This window comes from Bufo gargarizans, chromosome 4 (assembly GCF_014858855.1).
Source record: "Bufo gargarizans isolate SCDJY-AF-19 chromosome 4, ASM1485885v1, whole genome shotgun sequence".
NCBI classification, from domain to species: Eukaryota; Metazoa; Chordata; class Amphibia; order Anura; family Bufonidae; genus Bufo; species Bufo gargarizans.
Window position 1 is genome coordinate 306,772,180 of NC_058083.1, and position 12,467 is coordinate 306,784,646.

Consider the following 12,467-nt stretch of genomic DNA (forward strand, 5'->3'; position numbering starts at 1 on the left):
TGCCCTCAGTGAGGTCGGCATAAAGTTGTAGACAGGTTCCCTTTAACAAATGTACTGGTGCTGGTTTGAAAAGTGTAGAATATTTTTCATGGGACAACCCCTTATAATTTAAACTAACACTTCCATCATTCCATCAGTGTCTGAGATATCTCAGGGATTTCCAACATGGATAAAAATATTACTTCACGTTTCCCAAAACAGATCCGCCACCAGTGAGCTTTTAGCCACATTGCACATGAAGCATAGGTGGCCTGAAGATGGGTGGATATCACCGGTCATGGGTATGGCCACACCAGTCTTCTATTACAGCTATTAGTCTAATACTCATGTGTGGGGAATGTTTTCTCCATGCATAATCATTCATATTAGTTCAGACCTCTCTCTGCCATTTGTTAATAGGCATCTTGATGCTATTTGAAAGGATTTGGTTGCTCTTTAAATCAGGGCAGCTTAAAGGGATGTCCATATGGATAGAATAGAAGGACGCTCACCCTTTAATAAAGTAATGTATTGTGAAATCTTTTTCTGCTGTGGCCTCATCAGTAATCACAGTCCATGCCAAAGTGACAAATATTTTCTCTATTGATATTTCATTTTTTCGCCTAAATCCAATATACTATTAAAATAAGCACAAAATGAGTCAATCATGTTGCTGAAAGGGGTATTCTGGTAAGAAGAAGTGTAGAAATATATGCCACTAAAAATCTGATGTTTTTTAGCAAAGCATTCTATGAGTGCTTTTGTTTCCTATACTAGACCTATAAAATGAGATATCATGATTATTTTAACTATTATTCTATTTAAACCAACATGCTATGTCATTATCAGATCTATTTTATGTTGTACTATGTGTCTGTGTGTAATGTACAAGCATACAAAATATTACACAAATATTAATGGGGCAGAAGCCCCCTCTGCTGGCCACCTTGGGTAGTTCAGAATCTATTTTTTTATTTTTATTTTCCCAAATACTGCGCAACTTTTTGTTTTTGTGTCTTTACATTGGCGCCAATGTAGAAAAATAGGTCCATAGAAACACCATACCTCTGCTGTAAAATCCAAGACAGAACTGTAACTTGCAGTTGCAAGTTGCCCAAATTTAGTCCCTCTTATTTTTTTTTGTCTTCATACAAATCCTTATACAGAAGAGTTTGTCAGCTCGCAGTCCCTCATTAAGCTCCACCTGTAGTCTTAACTACCGTCTGTATTTCCACAAGACAATATCACTTGGGAAAAATGAGATTTGACACATACAATATTCTTCTAAATTTGATATAGACCCGGCCTCCTACTTTGAGTATATTTTTTCTTTTCACCTTACAGGTCCACATTCAGAGAACAGAAGGATGCGATCATATGTCCTGTTCCCAGTGTAACACTAATTTCTGCTACCGTTGTGGGGAGAGGTACCGCCAGCTGCGCTTCTTTGGTGATCACACATCAAACCTCAGTATATTTGGATGCAAATACCGCTACCTCCCCGAGAGACCGCATGTAAGGAGATTAGTGCGAGGCTCTGTTTGTGGTGAGTGCATGAATCACTAGGCATTTTATTTGCATGGCAACACATTTTCAAGACATCAGAAGACCTCTGAAAGATCAAATCTTGAGATGGGACAAAGACACCCTGGTCTTCAGCGGCAAAACCAGTTACACAAGATCACATGAAAGATAGCATAGTAACTACATAATGTGCAATTAAAATAATTCAACTACAGTGTCTACGCTATGATTAAAGTGTTGTGACCCAACGTTAAGGCCAAATTTAGACGGACATTCTGACTTCTGCCAACAAAGCATGGATGTATCTGGACTTTCGTATTGCATCAGGGTGCATCTGGTTTTCTTCCCAGAACCGTTCAGTTGAATGAGTTTTGGACAGAAAAAGGACAACAATATGGTTCAAGTTGGTCTGTGTGACCCACTGATGTGGGTGCAGTCCGGATAGCATATACATTAATTACTGGCGCCTGAATTAGGCGTAAGGCAGATATTTTCGTCTAAAAAGGCAGACCACACTCTGAAGATAGCTATGTAATGGAGCTATAGATTTTCCCCTTCTTATGTATGGCTCCCACGATTCCATATGCTGCAGCCTCCTGATGTAAGGGTTTGATTAATGCCTGAGATTTGCAGCATCGTTGTGTGAAACATGACTTCATACAGCCATATATGTGAATGTGGAACCAATCCTGGACTGCCATCTGCAGTGCATTTGTTACACTGAGAGTCCCCTTACAAATCTCTATGGCTGCTGTTATTCTATAAAATGATGACCTCTTTTTTTTCTTTTTTTTTAGCTGGGAAGCTACTTATTGCACCCTTCCTCCTAGTCATTGCCCTGGCATTGGGGGCTCTTGCAGTTGTAATAGGTAAGAACCGTTCCTACAATAAGAACTTGCAGTAACTTCACTAGAAGCAAACATAGAAATAAAGCAAGTTAGGTGCTGAAATTAAATCCGTAGGCATGGTACCACCTGGTCCCTGAGATTTTCTAGCTTGGACTAAAAAGTATGTGCAATGTATTTCATTCACTTATCAGTCAATTTGTACAATGGGGGACTATTCTCTAGAACAGGGATGCTCAACCTCCTGGTGTTGCAAAACTACAACTCCCAGCATGCCTTAGTACCTGTAGGCTGTCCAGGCATGCCGGGAGTTGTAGTTTTGCAATGGCTGGAGGGCCACAGTTTGGGCATCCATGCTGTAGAAGGTAAGTACTACAATCCAGTGGTCAGTTCCAATGTGGTTTGTGCAAGCACTGACCTAAACGTCATGGTTGCGTGAATATAGTATGGTAGATATGAAAGGAAAAATCCTGTCGTTCTAATGCCATATGTCGGAGGGTTCCAGATATCCTTACCGTTGGTGTCAGTAGAAGAACATTTGGCTTTCAGTACGTACCACAATTTGTGAACACGCAATCAGCAGCGCCAGTTACAACAGGGAGTTTTTTGTGTGCCACGTTGTTGTGCAGCTTACACCATACAGCGGTTTTCCCCGACATACCACTTAGTGGTAAGAATGACGCTCTTTATATCTGTGCCCTGCCGACTCTGCTGTAGGTACTGTCTTTACACTCTCCCAGCCTACAACCACTAAACACCATCTTATCTGGTAAAACAGTAAAAAGTTCAGGGACATATATACCATATAGCAGTATAAGCCAGCAGCAATTCAATTCTTCCATAGCAGACTGCACAAAGTCCTCTACGGTAAGTACCAGCCAATCCCATCCTATCAAGACACAGTTATGCTCATGAAATATTAACCATGAGACATGTAATAAATATATGACAATATCAGACCATAAAACAAGCTGAATCTTGCGCATTACATTTTCATTTTAAATGGGTGCTTATTCCTTAGAATAATTAAAACATTTTCTCTATACAACTGGCATGCAGTTATTTTCAGCTTTGCCCGCTGGCAGCTGAACACATGTAGCCGTCTGCTCTCTTCGGACGTAATCTGGGACACCTGCTGTGCATCCTCCTGCAGACGGTATACGAGCTCATACAGATGGGGGATAGACAGAAATCCACATCTAACACACAAATCCTTTCCAATGCCTTTTATGTATTTAATGTCGAAAATCCAGGATGTGCCCTATGTGACATCCAGTAAATCCTTTGTTAGTAAAAGAAGTTAAGTGAACATATCCACACGATGTACAGTAAAGTGCAAACATTTTAGGAAGGTGTGGAATAGTTTATTTTCAGGATGCATCAGTTCACTACCTCTTACGTTTTTTTGGCCGGAGATAATACTGCAGCATGCTGCAGTTTTCTCTCTGGCCCAAAATCCTGAACACTTGTGGGAATGCTGGATCCGGCATTAATTTCCATTGAAATGTATTAGTGACGGATCTGTTGTTCCGGTCCGCGCATGCGCAGACCTTTTTAAATCTGTAAAAAAAAATTATACTGGATCCGTTTTTCCGGATAACACCAGAGAGATGGATGCGATACATCAATGCATTTGTCAGACGGATCAAGATCCATCTGACAAATGCCATCCGTTTGCGTCCGAGTTGCCGGATCCGGCAGGCAGTTCCGGCGACGGAACTGCCTGCCGGAATCCTCTGCCGCAAGTGTGAAAGTACCCTAAGTAAAACTGCCCCACTGTGTTATGAAAGTATGTGAAAAGCATCTTTTGACAGTGATTCTCCTAGTGAAATAAGTTCTTGTAAAGACAAGGATATGTTTCATTTTAACACTGAAGGGTAGCAGATCTCTCTAGTGTCCAAAGATTTCCATCTCTATGCCCAGAATGAGTCACACCCACTGACCAACCCACTACTGATATGGTATGTTGGTGAAGGGAGTATGCAATGTATTTTAATTGGCTGATTGGGATTAGTCTACATCTCTCTGGGATGTACTGAGTAACAAGTAACACGCTGTCTCTTACAGGCTGCCCTTAAAGGCGTTTTCCAGTTTCCGATATTGATAACTATTCCTGCCAATATCAAATTGGCAGTGATCGGACTCTCAGCACGATCAGCTGTTCGAAGACACCGCAGCGCAGGTATGAGCTCTGCATTCTTTTCTCTGGTTACCTGCCCGCCATGGACATTGCAGTGGTGAGCAGTGTAATTATAGCTCCTCCATCCCATTTACTTGAATAAGAAGGAGCCCTGCAGTGGCATTTAAGTGAATGGGACAGAGGAACTGTAATTGCGCTGCTCGCCGCTGCAGTGTCGGCCGTGAGCAGGTAAACAGTGAAGAGAATGCAGAGCTCATAGGAGTCCTGCGGTCTCGTCAAACAGCTGATTGGCGGATGGTCGAGAGTCGGACCCCCGCCGATCTGATATGGAGGAGTTTAGAAAGTGGTTCACTGTGTAATGGCCAGCATTGGCTTATTTTTATTATGGTATCAAAAGGGTTGTCCATTACTTTTATGCTGATCGGTGGGGGTCCAACATTCTGTAGCTCCAGCGCTGGAACCACTCAGCTCCATCCATTGTGTAGTGGACACAGATGGTTAATGCAGAGCTGCTCACATAGAAGTGAATAGGAGCAGCGCTACAGTAACCACCTCCATCTACTACACAATGGACAGAGCTGTCTGGTGCAGAACTTCTGATCGGCGGGGTGTAGGGTCCTGAGGACAGGCTATCAGTATAAAGTTACTTGACAGCCACTCTTCCATTTAGGAAATACATAATAATGTGTCGCTGTCTGTTTTATTGTTTCTCCTAGGGTTATTTGGACTGCCTATCTATTGCCTTTGTAAAAAGAAACGGAAAAGAACTTGGACTGGTATGCCGTGGTAAGAGTGGAGGACTTCCTGAAGCTTGAAAAAGTCCTCTGGGGGCCAAAAATTGCTGTGTGCCGGAGAATATTACCACCTTTGTCAATTAAACTTTGAACATGGACAGTAGACTACCGTTACTTCAATATTCTAAACAGCCCCCAAAGGCAGACCATGAGGCCACCTGATAACGGTGCACTCCCAGCTGGATATGCCCAGAATTGCTGCTTTTTTTATTTGTGATATTTGTATTTTTATTTTGGAACACTTATTTGAATTGCCATTCCCTTCATAGAAGTGTAGACCAGATTCCATATAATTTTTTTTTTTTTTTTTTTTTTTAGACAATCAAATTATTCTGATCAGAACTTGAAGGCTTGAGCAGCCTGTGTCTGTTCCGAAGCCTTTGTTACAGAGCTGGCCTACTTAAAGAAACCCTGATTTATAAATGTTGGAAAGTTTTACCAAGTGCAGTACAGAGCAAAGTGGGTAACGAGAACTCTTACATTACGCACAGAGTGTGTACAAAAAAGATGTGGTTTTTGAGATTTCTCATATTCTGGCATTATGAGCTTGCATAGAGATTTAAGTTTTATTTTTATTTTTTTAATTTTTTTCCAGGGTTCAACTATCAGCATTTATTTTATTTTTTTCTCCCCTGTGTATCTTCTCATAGTTAAGCTGCGTAGCTCCTGTTAAAGCAACATTTCTTTCCTATAACATCTTCTAAGGGAATACAGTGCGATGCAGTAACTATTCGATATAACACTAATATAAAGGATTGTCAGCTGCTTGTATTAATCTATACAGCAATGTTCTGCCACAAAATGGCATGTATTCTAGCTTATTTTAGACCTTGGTTGCAATCTCTTGTGTAGTATAAATACCACTTATAGAAGCGATGTCAAGTACAATTCCTCTTCAGCAACAAGTAAGATCTTCTGTTCAGCCACGGTCTAGAGTGTAAAAACTAACAATGTACGTTGCGTTCTCTCCATTACACAGCTTTGATTGGTTTATTAGAGGTTTTGAGAACAGTGGTCCTGAGTTCCCCAAATGAAAGGAGTGGCTGTCATTCTTAATGGGACTGCTGGAGATGACTCCCACAAATGAGACACTTATTCCCTATCCCCTTTCAAGCTACTTGTTATATATATTTTTACTTGCATAAATGAGTAGTACTTGTGACTATATTAAAGTTCGTAATATATCTTTTGAGGGGAAGGTGGCATCTCCCAAACCATCCAATGGATTCCCTTTCTGTAGCCTTTCTCCAAAAGATCAGAAACCTGCTCATACACTAAACTATATATAAACAGTCTTTAGTAACCAGGATTATAAAGTAGTAATGTGCATTGTTTTATAGCTATAGTACCGAATATCTAATATCTATTTACAGCTGCCTAAGGAGTGATTAAGATTTTGTAAGTTGGAAGGGAACTGGATTCTGTTTCTGCTTGTGGGATTATCAAGTTTTATATTTTATAGAGGACCTTCCTAGTTTGCCAAGAAGAAAAATGCCAAAATGAACTGTATGGTTTTCATTTTGCCAATGAACACCTTTTGCACATGGTAAACCCCTACATTTATATACTAGGTCTGCTGTAGTGCCTACAATCCCAGTGAAGTGTTGTCTATGTGAGGTGGACAGAAGCTGAATGACCATTACTCTTTATCTTTTCTTGAAAAAGGGTTGGCTTGGCTGCTTTATGTATTCAAAAATGGCAATATGACCGACCTACTAATATCCATTCATTAGACGTTCTGATTTCTTGTCATTTACGCCACACTCCTTGCCTTGCCACAAAGCTATTATCTGCACTTGTGCAGGTCCTTTGTACATCCAGGAAACTTTTTGCATCGAGAGTGCATTTCAATGAAGGTTGCATATGGACAGATCACGTGATCCTCCACCAGTGGGCATTTTCAGGACAAGATGTCAATGATACAAGAACGCAGAACTTCTATTGACTGTATAAATATCATGGTTATATATGGGAGCGCCAGAGATGGGGGGGGGGGGGGGGGGGGATAATTTGTTAAAACCAGAATACCCCTTTAAACGTGGATTTGTCATAAAATCACGCTAATGTACACTCAGTGACTTTATTAGGTAAGCTTTATATTGGATAGGATCTCTCCTTTGTCCTCAGAACAATTTTTTTTTTTTTTTTTTTTTTTTTTTTTTTTTTATTCTGGTCAATGTTGTCATAGTGGGACCACACAGTTTCTGCAGATTTATTAGCTACACAAATCTCCCATTTCGCCCATATGTAAAAAGTGCTCTACTGGATTGAGATGTGGTGACTGGCTAGTCCACTCTGAACCCAGTCATGTTCATGAAACTAGTTTGGGGATGAACGATGCCTTGTGAGTCACCTTCTTTGTGACTACTTCAGTCTTCATCTGTCCAGTTTTGGTGAGCACATGTCTGCTGTATTCCTAGTTTCCCTTTCTTAACTGACAGGAGTTGAACCTACCTTCTGCTCATGCAGGTTCTGTGCTTCAAGTAAGGCCGCGTTCACATCTCCAGCTAGTTTTCCAGCTGCCTGATCTGGCACAAATGTCGGCTGGACCAAAAACTGTTGCATGCAATGGTTTTTGTCTGGCCGAAACCCGGATCACCGCCACACCTCATTACAGTCAATTGGCTGTAAATTATAATATCTGGCAATGCCGGATCCAGAGAAATTCGGCAGGTTGCTCTCTGCTGGAACTTCCTGCCGGGGAGGTGAACATGGCTAACTCTTCCACAAGCAACTGTTAAAACATGGTTATTTGAAGTAATGTCTCCTCCCTGCCAGCTTTATCCAGTCTGGCAATCTTAACCAGTTCACCAACAGAATGGGTTGCTTTTTTGTTCTGGGCATAATTTGTTAGAGACCACTGTTGGATAGATCAGTGAATTCTGAGATAGAGTAACCAATCCATCTGGCACTAGAAATCATTCCACAGTTAAGGGGTTGACTAGCTCCTTAAACGTTAAAAACATAAAAAAATAAATAAAAACAAAATTAAAACGCCCAACTCCTACCTCCAGCCACTCCTGTTTTCATGCTTTCTGGGTACCCCGACAGTCTCTACTTCCGGTCTCATGACCACTCGGCAGTCACTGGATTACATAATTATTTATTATTTGATTATTTTTTTCCTATGCCACTTTAACCCCTTTAAAAAATAAATAAAAATAATGCATTAAACTCCAGCCACAAAATTGGTTGGTTAGATATTTGGGTTTCTCTGGACCATCAGCCTAAGTACTTGATACATTCATCGCATAAATATAAGGTGGCTAAACTGTCCAGTAATGTAACTGGACACTATTTGTTGCTGTAAGAGGTCTTGTCACACAAGAATCCTACATTTCCTCATTTTCTGTAACCTTATCCCAACTTCCAGATCAGTAATCAAAAAATGTGTTCTGTTCCTCTTTACATTATTCTAAATGGGAAAAGAATGCATGGGACTCTCAAGATGTCACACATTTTTGAAGACTACTATGTTGACGATGCCATTTGAAAGCCATTTTGCCAAATAGTGATTTTGATTTACTGATTTTTGCCTTTACAGATGTTCAGGCTGGTATAATGCCTTGGCCAGAGTCTCAGTCCTAGTCAGAAGCCATAAAAGCCGTCATGTATGGATTGTACTGAAGTGAGAGCCTTGGATAATATGTTTCAGCGTTTCTTAAGTATCTGTGCATTCAGGGGCCAGAATGTATATACGTGTCTCAGACCGCTTAGGAATACATTGCCTTATTGTTTCTGTACATCCCTTCCCTGCTGTCGGTGAGATTGTGTTCGGTGAACGTGTATGTTTGTTCTAGCAAGTAATTCACTCAGTACAGTGAAGTGTATTGCACTGATACTTTTCACACTCAAGGTCATTGTAATGTTCTTGACCATTGGGACAATGATTAACTGTTTGTTTCCAGCATTAGATATACGCCAAATAAATAACATTCTGCTATTTTACTTGATGAATTAATGTTTATGACGCTCACATTTGATTTGGGCAGTGTGTACCCCCGATTCACACAATGAATTACTACAGCTGCAGACAGATATTGGAACAGGGAGCAGTACTGTTGTGGGAAAATCTAATTCTCAGCAGCCTTTTTTTTTTTTTTTTTTGGTTAACATAATGTCAAACTTTAGACTACTGTAAAGGCGGGACCCCAATTTCTAACCTCTAGGGTAGGTGCAGGGAGTGTAAGTTCACTGCAGCTGTCTCTTGAGTCTTATAGCTGTATTGATTGTGACAGTAAAAATATATTAGAGCAGTGCAGATAATTTGAAGGGAACCTGTGATCAACTTTATGCTGACCTCTCTGAGGGAAGCATAAAGTAGCGACAGACATTCTGATTTCAATGGTATGTCACTCGTGAGCTACAAGTAAGTGGTTGCTGAGAACCAGCATAGTAATTAATGCAGCCCGGGCCTGGTAAAGAGTCATGGCTGCCTGAAGAAGAGTCACACTTATCTGTGAGATCCCGCCCACCCTAGGAGAGAATTGCCAATCATCAGCGGGTGGGTGGAGAGAGGAGGAGCTCATGAACAACCATGACTCTTCTTAGGCAACTGTTACTCTTTTCCAGGCCGGGGCTGTGATGATTAACCACTTACTTTGAGCTCATGAATGACACACCAATGTAATCAGTGTGTCTGCCACCACTTTATGCTGCCCTCAGTGAGGTCAGCATAATGTTGACGGCAGGTTCCCTCTAAAGGAGTTGTCCAAGATCAAAAAAAAAAAACACGTCCTTCAATGAAAAAAACAATACTTGCCTCATTAAAACCCCACCTATCATTGCACATGCTCTGGTGGCGCCCTATGGTCTTTGTTTACAGGCTGCCAACAATGATGTGCCGTACTGCAGCCGATCACTGGCCTCAGCAATCAAGTGCCATAAATCCTGGCATCACCTTTATTAGACTATTTCCTTCCCATGCAGGATCTTCCTTCAGTGTCTAAAGCCACATGCACACAACTGTTTGCATTTCACAATCCCCAAAACGAGCATCCACAAAATACGGATGACGACCATGTTGCTTTTTTTTTCTTTTTTTGTGTGGACCCATTGACTTCAGTGAATCGGTGAACTGCTTTTTGGGGCCAAGTATAGGACACGTACTTTTTCAGTTTTTCTGTTCCATCCTAGGGGCATAAAAATTAAAGAAAAAAGTGCCATATGATAGAAATGAAGGGCGTCTGATGGACTCATTGGGTTTACCAGACAAAACAGCACAGCATGCACTGCTTTTTGTTTGTTTTTTTTGTGTACGCCACTAAGGGTGCCTTCACCTGCCGCAGATTTTGTTGCAACTGAGAATCTGTTCCATTCATCTGAAATCCAAGCGCTTTACGCCAAACCAACCCCATTTAGATGAATGGAACTGGTTTTCAGAGATTTCTGCCACAGAATCTGCCACATGGAAAGGCACCCTAAGGCCTCTTTCACACGTCTGCGATGACATCCGTGACAAGATGGTCTGTGAAGATGTCAATGTGTCTGTTTTTTGCCATTCGGATTTCATCTGATGGATTTCACAGACCCATAGACTTCAGAGTATGTCTCTGTTGTTTTTCCATAAATGCATTAAAATTGGTAGGTACATGTGCTGTCCACAGAGAAGAGCACATATCCGTGATTCACACTAACGTGTGAAAGAGGCCTAACAGGGATGTGAACCTAGCCAGTTTCTGAGAAGCTAATTCTTAAAGGGCATCTGTCAGTGGATTTGTACCTATGGCTTACCTGTTGCATGTGCGGTTGGCAGCTGAAGACATCTGTGTTGGTCCCAGCTTCATATGTGCTCACATTGCTGAGAAAAATGTTTTAATATATGCAAACTAGCGTCTAGGAGCAACAGGGGCGTTGCCGTTACAACTAGAGGCTCTGCTCTCTCTGCAACTGCCGCACCCTATACACTCTGACCAGGCCAGGTGTGATGACATTTTTACTGCCTGGCCCTGTCAACAAAGTGGAGAGGTAGTTTCAGAGAGAGCTGAGCCTCTAGGAGTCACAACAATGCCCCCGTTGCTCCTAGAGGCTCATTAGCATATACAAAAAAAAAATTCTCAGCAATGCGGGCACATATGAACATGAGACCAACACAGATGCCTTCAGTTGCCAAGCACAAACGCAACAGGTCAGCCAGTTTCATATGTACAAATCTGCTGACTGATGCCCTTTAAGCCTGACAACCAGTATGGCTTAGTTTTTATGGCCAATTGTTCCTTTAGTTTAATACCCCTCTAAAGTACACTGCATTTTTATTTATTCCATTTATAAGTCTGATATCGTTGAGTACAGATCACCTCAATTGTTTCGATGTGCGTCTTATTTGATTAATAATAATAAGTGATTTATAGTGTGTATTTTTATTTTATCTTTTTTTTTTTTTTTTTTTTTTTTACTCTTTTGGGTTCTTCTTTTGTTTTGTGTTCAGTACAATCTTAGTGATTTCACTCTCACAGACAGTTTTTGTAAAATACTATGATACGGTTGTAGCCATTAATTATTTTTATTTTATAGAACCTTGTTATGTTAGCTGTGAGGCCGAAAAGTAAGATGTCTGCATAGAATATAATTTGGTTCTTTGGTTTCTCTCAAACCTAGAGGTTTTTTTTTCTTGTTTCTGTACTTTAGCATTACGGGGTAATCGGGTGACTGTGTCTCTTGTACTGTAATTTAATATTTATGTTTGGCATTACACACACCATCATTTTAATGTAACTTATTTAATGATAATGTACAAGCTGCACTTTAAGAAATACGTTTTAATTGCACATGACATAAACATGGCTTCTAGGTGAAGATAAACATCGTTCCATAGGCTTCCATTTGGTGCTGTGTCATATGGATGTGTGCACAGTATATACTGCAAGTATATGCATATACACAGTGGTTGCATACTTGTTTAAATATACTTTAGTGCCTTATTTTCTGAATCAGTTGTTTTCCTGTTAGTTATGCCCAGAATGTTCCCAGTTGTTCCGACTGGTATAGCAGGTTGATCAGACATGATACAAGTTTCCAGTAGGTGAAAATTAACATGCCATCTTGTTACAAGATAAAATGCTAAACGTACAGATAAGTGACTTGTCATTGGAATAAACAGATGGGCTTGGTAATGTTTTAGAAATAAACATTTTTTTATACTCCTCTGCTGTCCTGTTTGTTATTATGTCAGAATGGAAATCATTG

General features: G+C 40.6%; 1 protein-coding gene across 2 annotated transcripts in view; it reads left to right on the forward strand.

The window, feature by feature from the left end:
• RNF217 (ring finger protein 217) overlaps positions 1–11,082 on the forward strand; it is a 94,342-nt gene extending 83,260 nt beyond the window's left edge. The window contains exons 4-7 of one of the 2 annotated variants that reach the window (XM_044292271.1): positions 1,324–1,525; positions 2,301–2,372; positions 5,205–5,274; positions 8,827–11,082. In XM_044292271.1, the coding sequence (XP_044148206.1) occupies positions 1,324–1,525; positions 2,301–2,372; positions 5,205–5,274; position 8,827 (345 nt within the window). In that variant the 3' untranslated portion in view covers positions 8,828–11,082. The remainder of the gene's footprint in view (positions 1–1,323; positions 1,526–2,300; positions 2,373–5,204; positions 5,275–8,826) is intronic. The other variant, XM_044292269.1, reaches the window with a different exon arrangement.
• Positions 11,083–12,467: the final 1,385 nt, after the last annotated feature.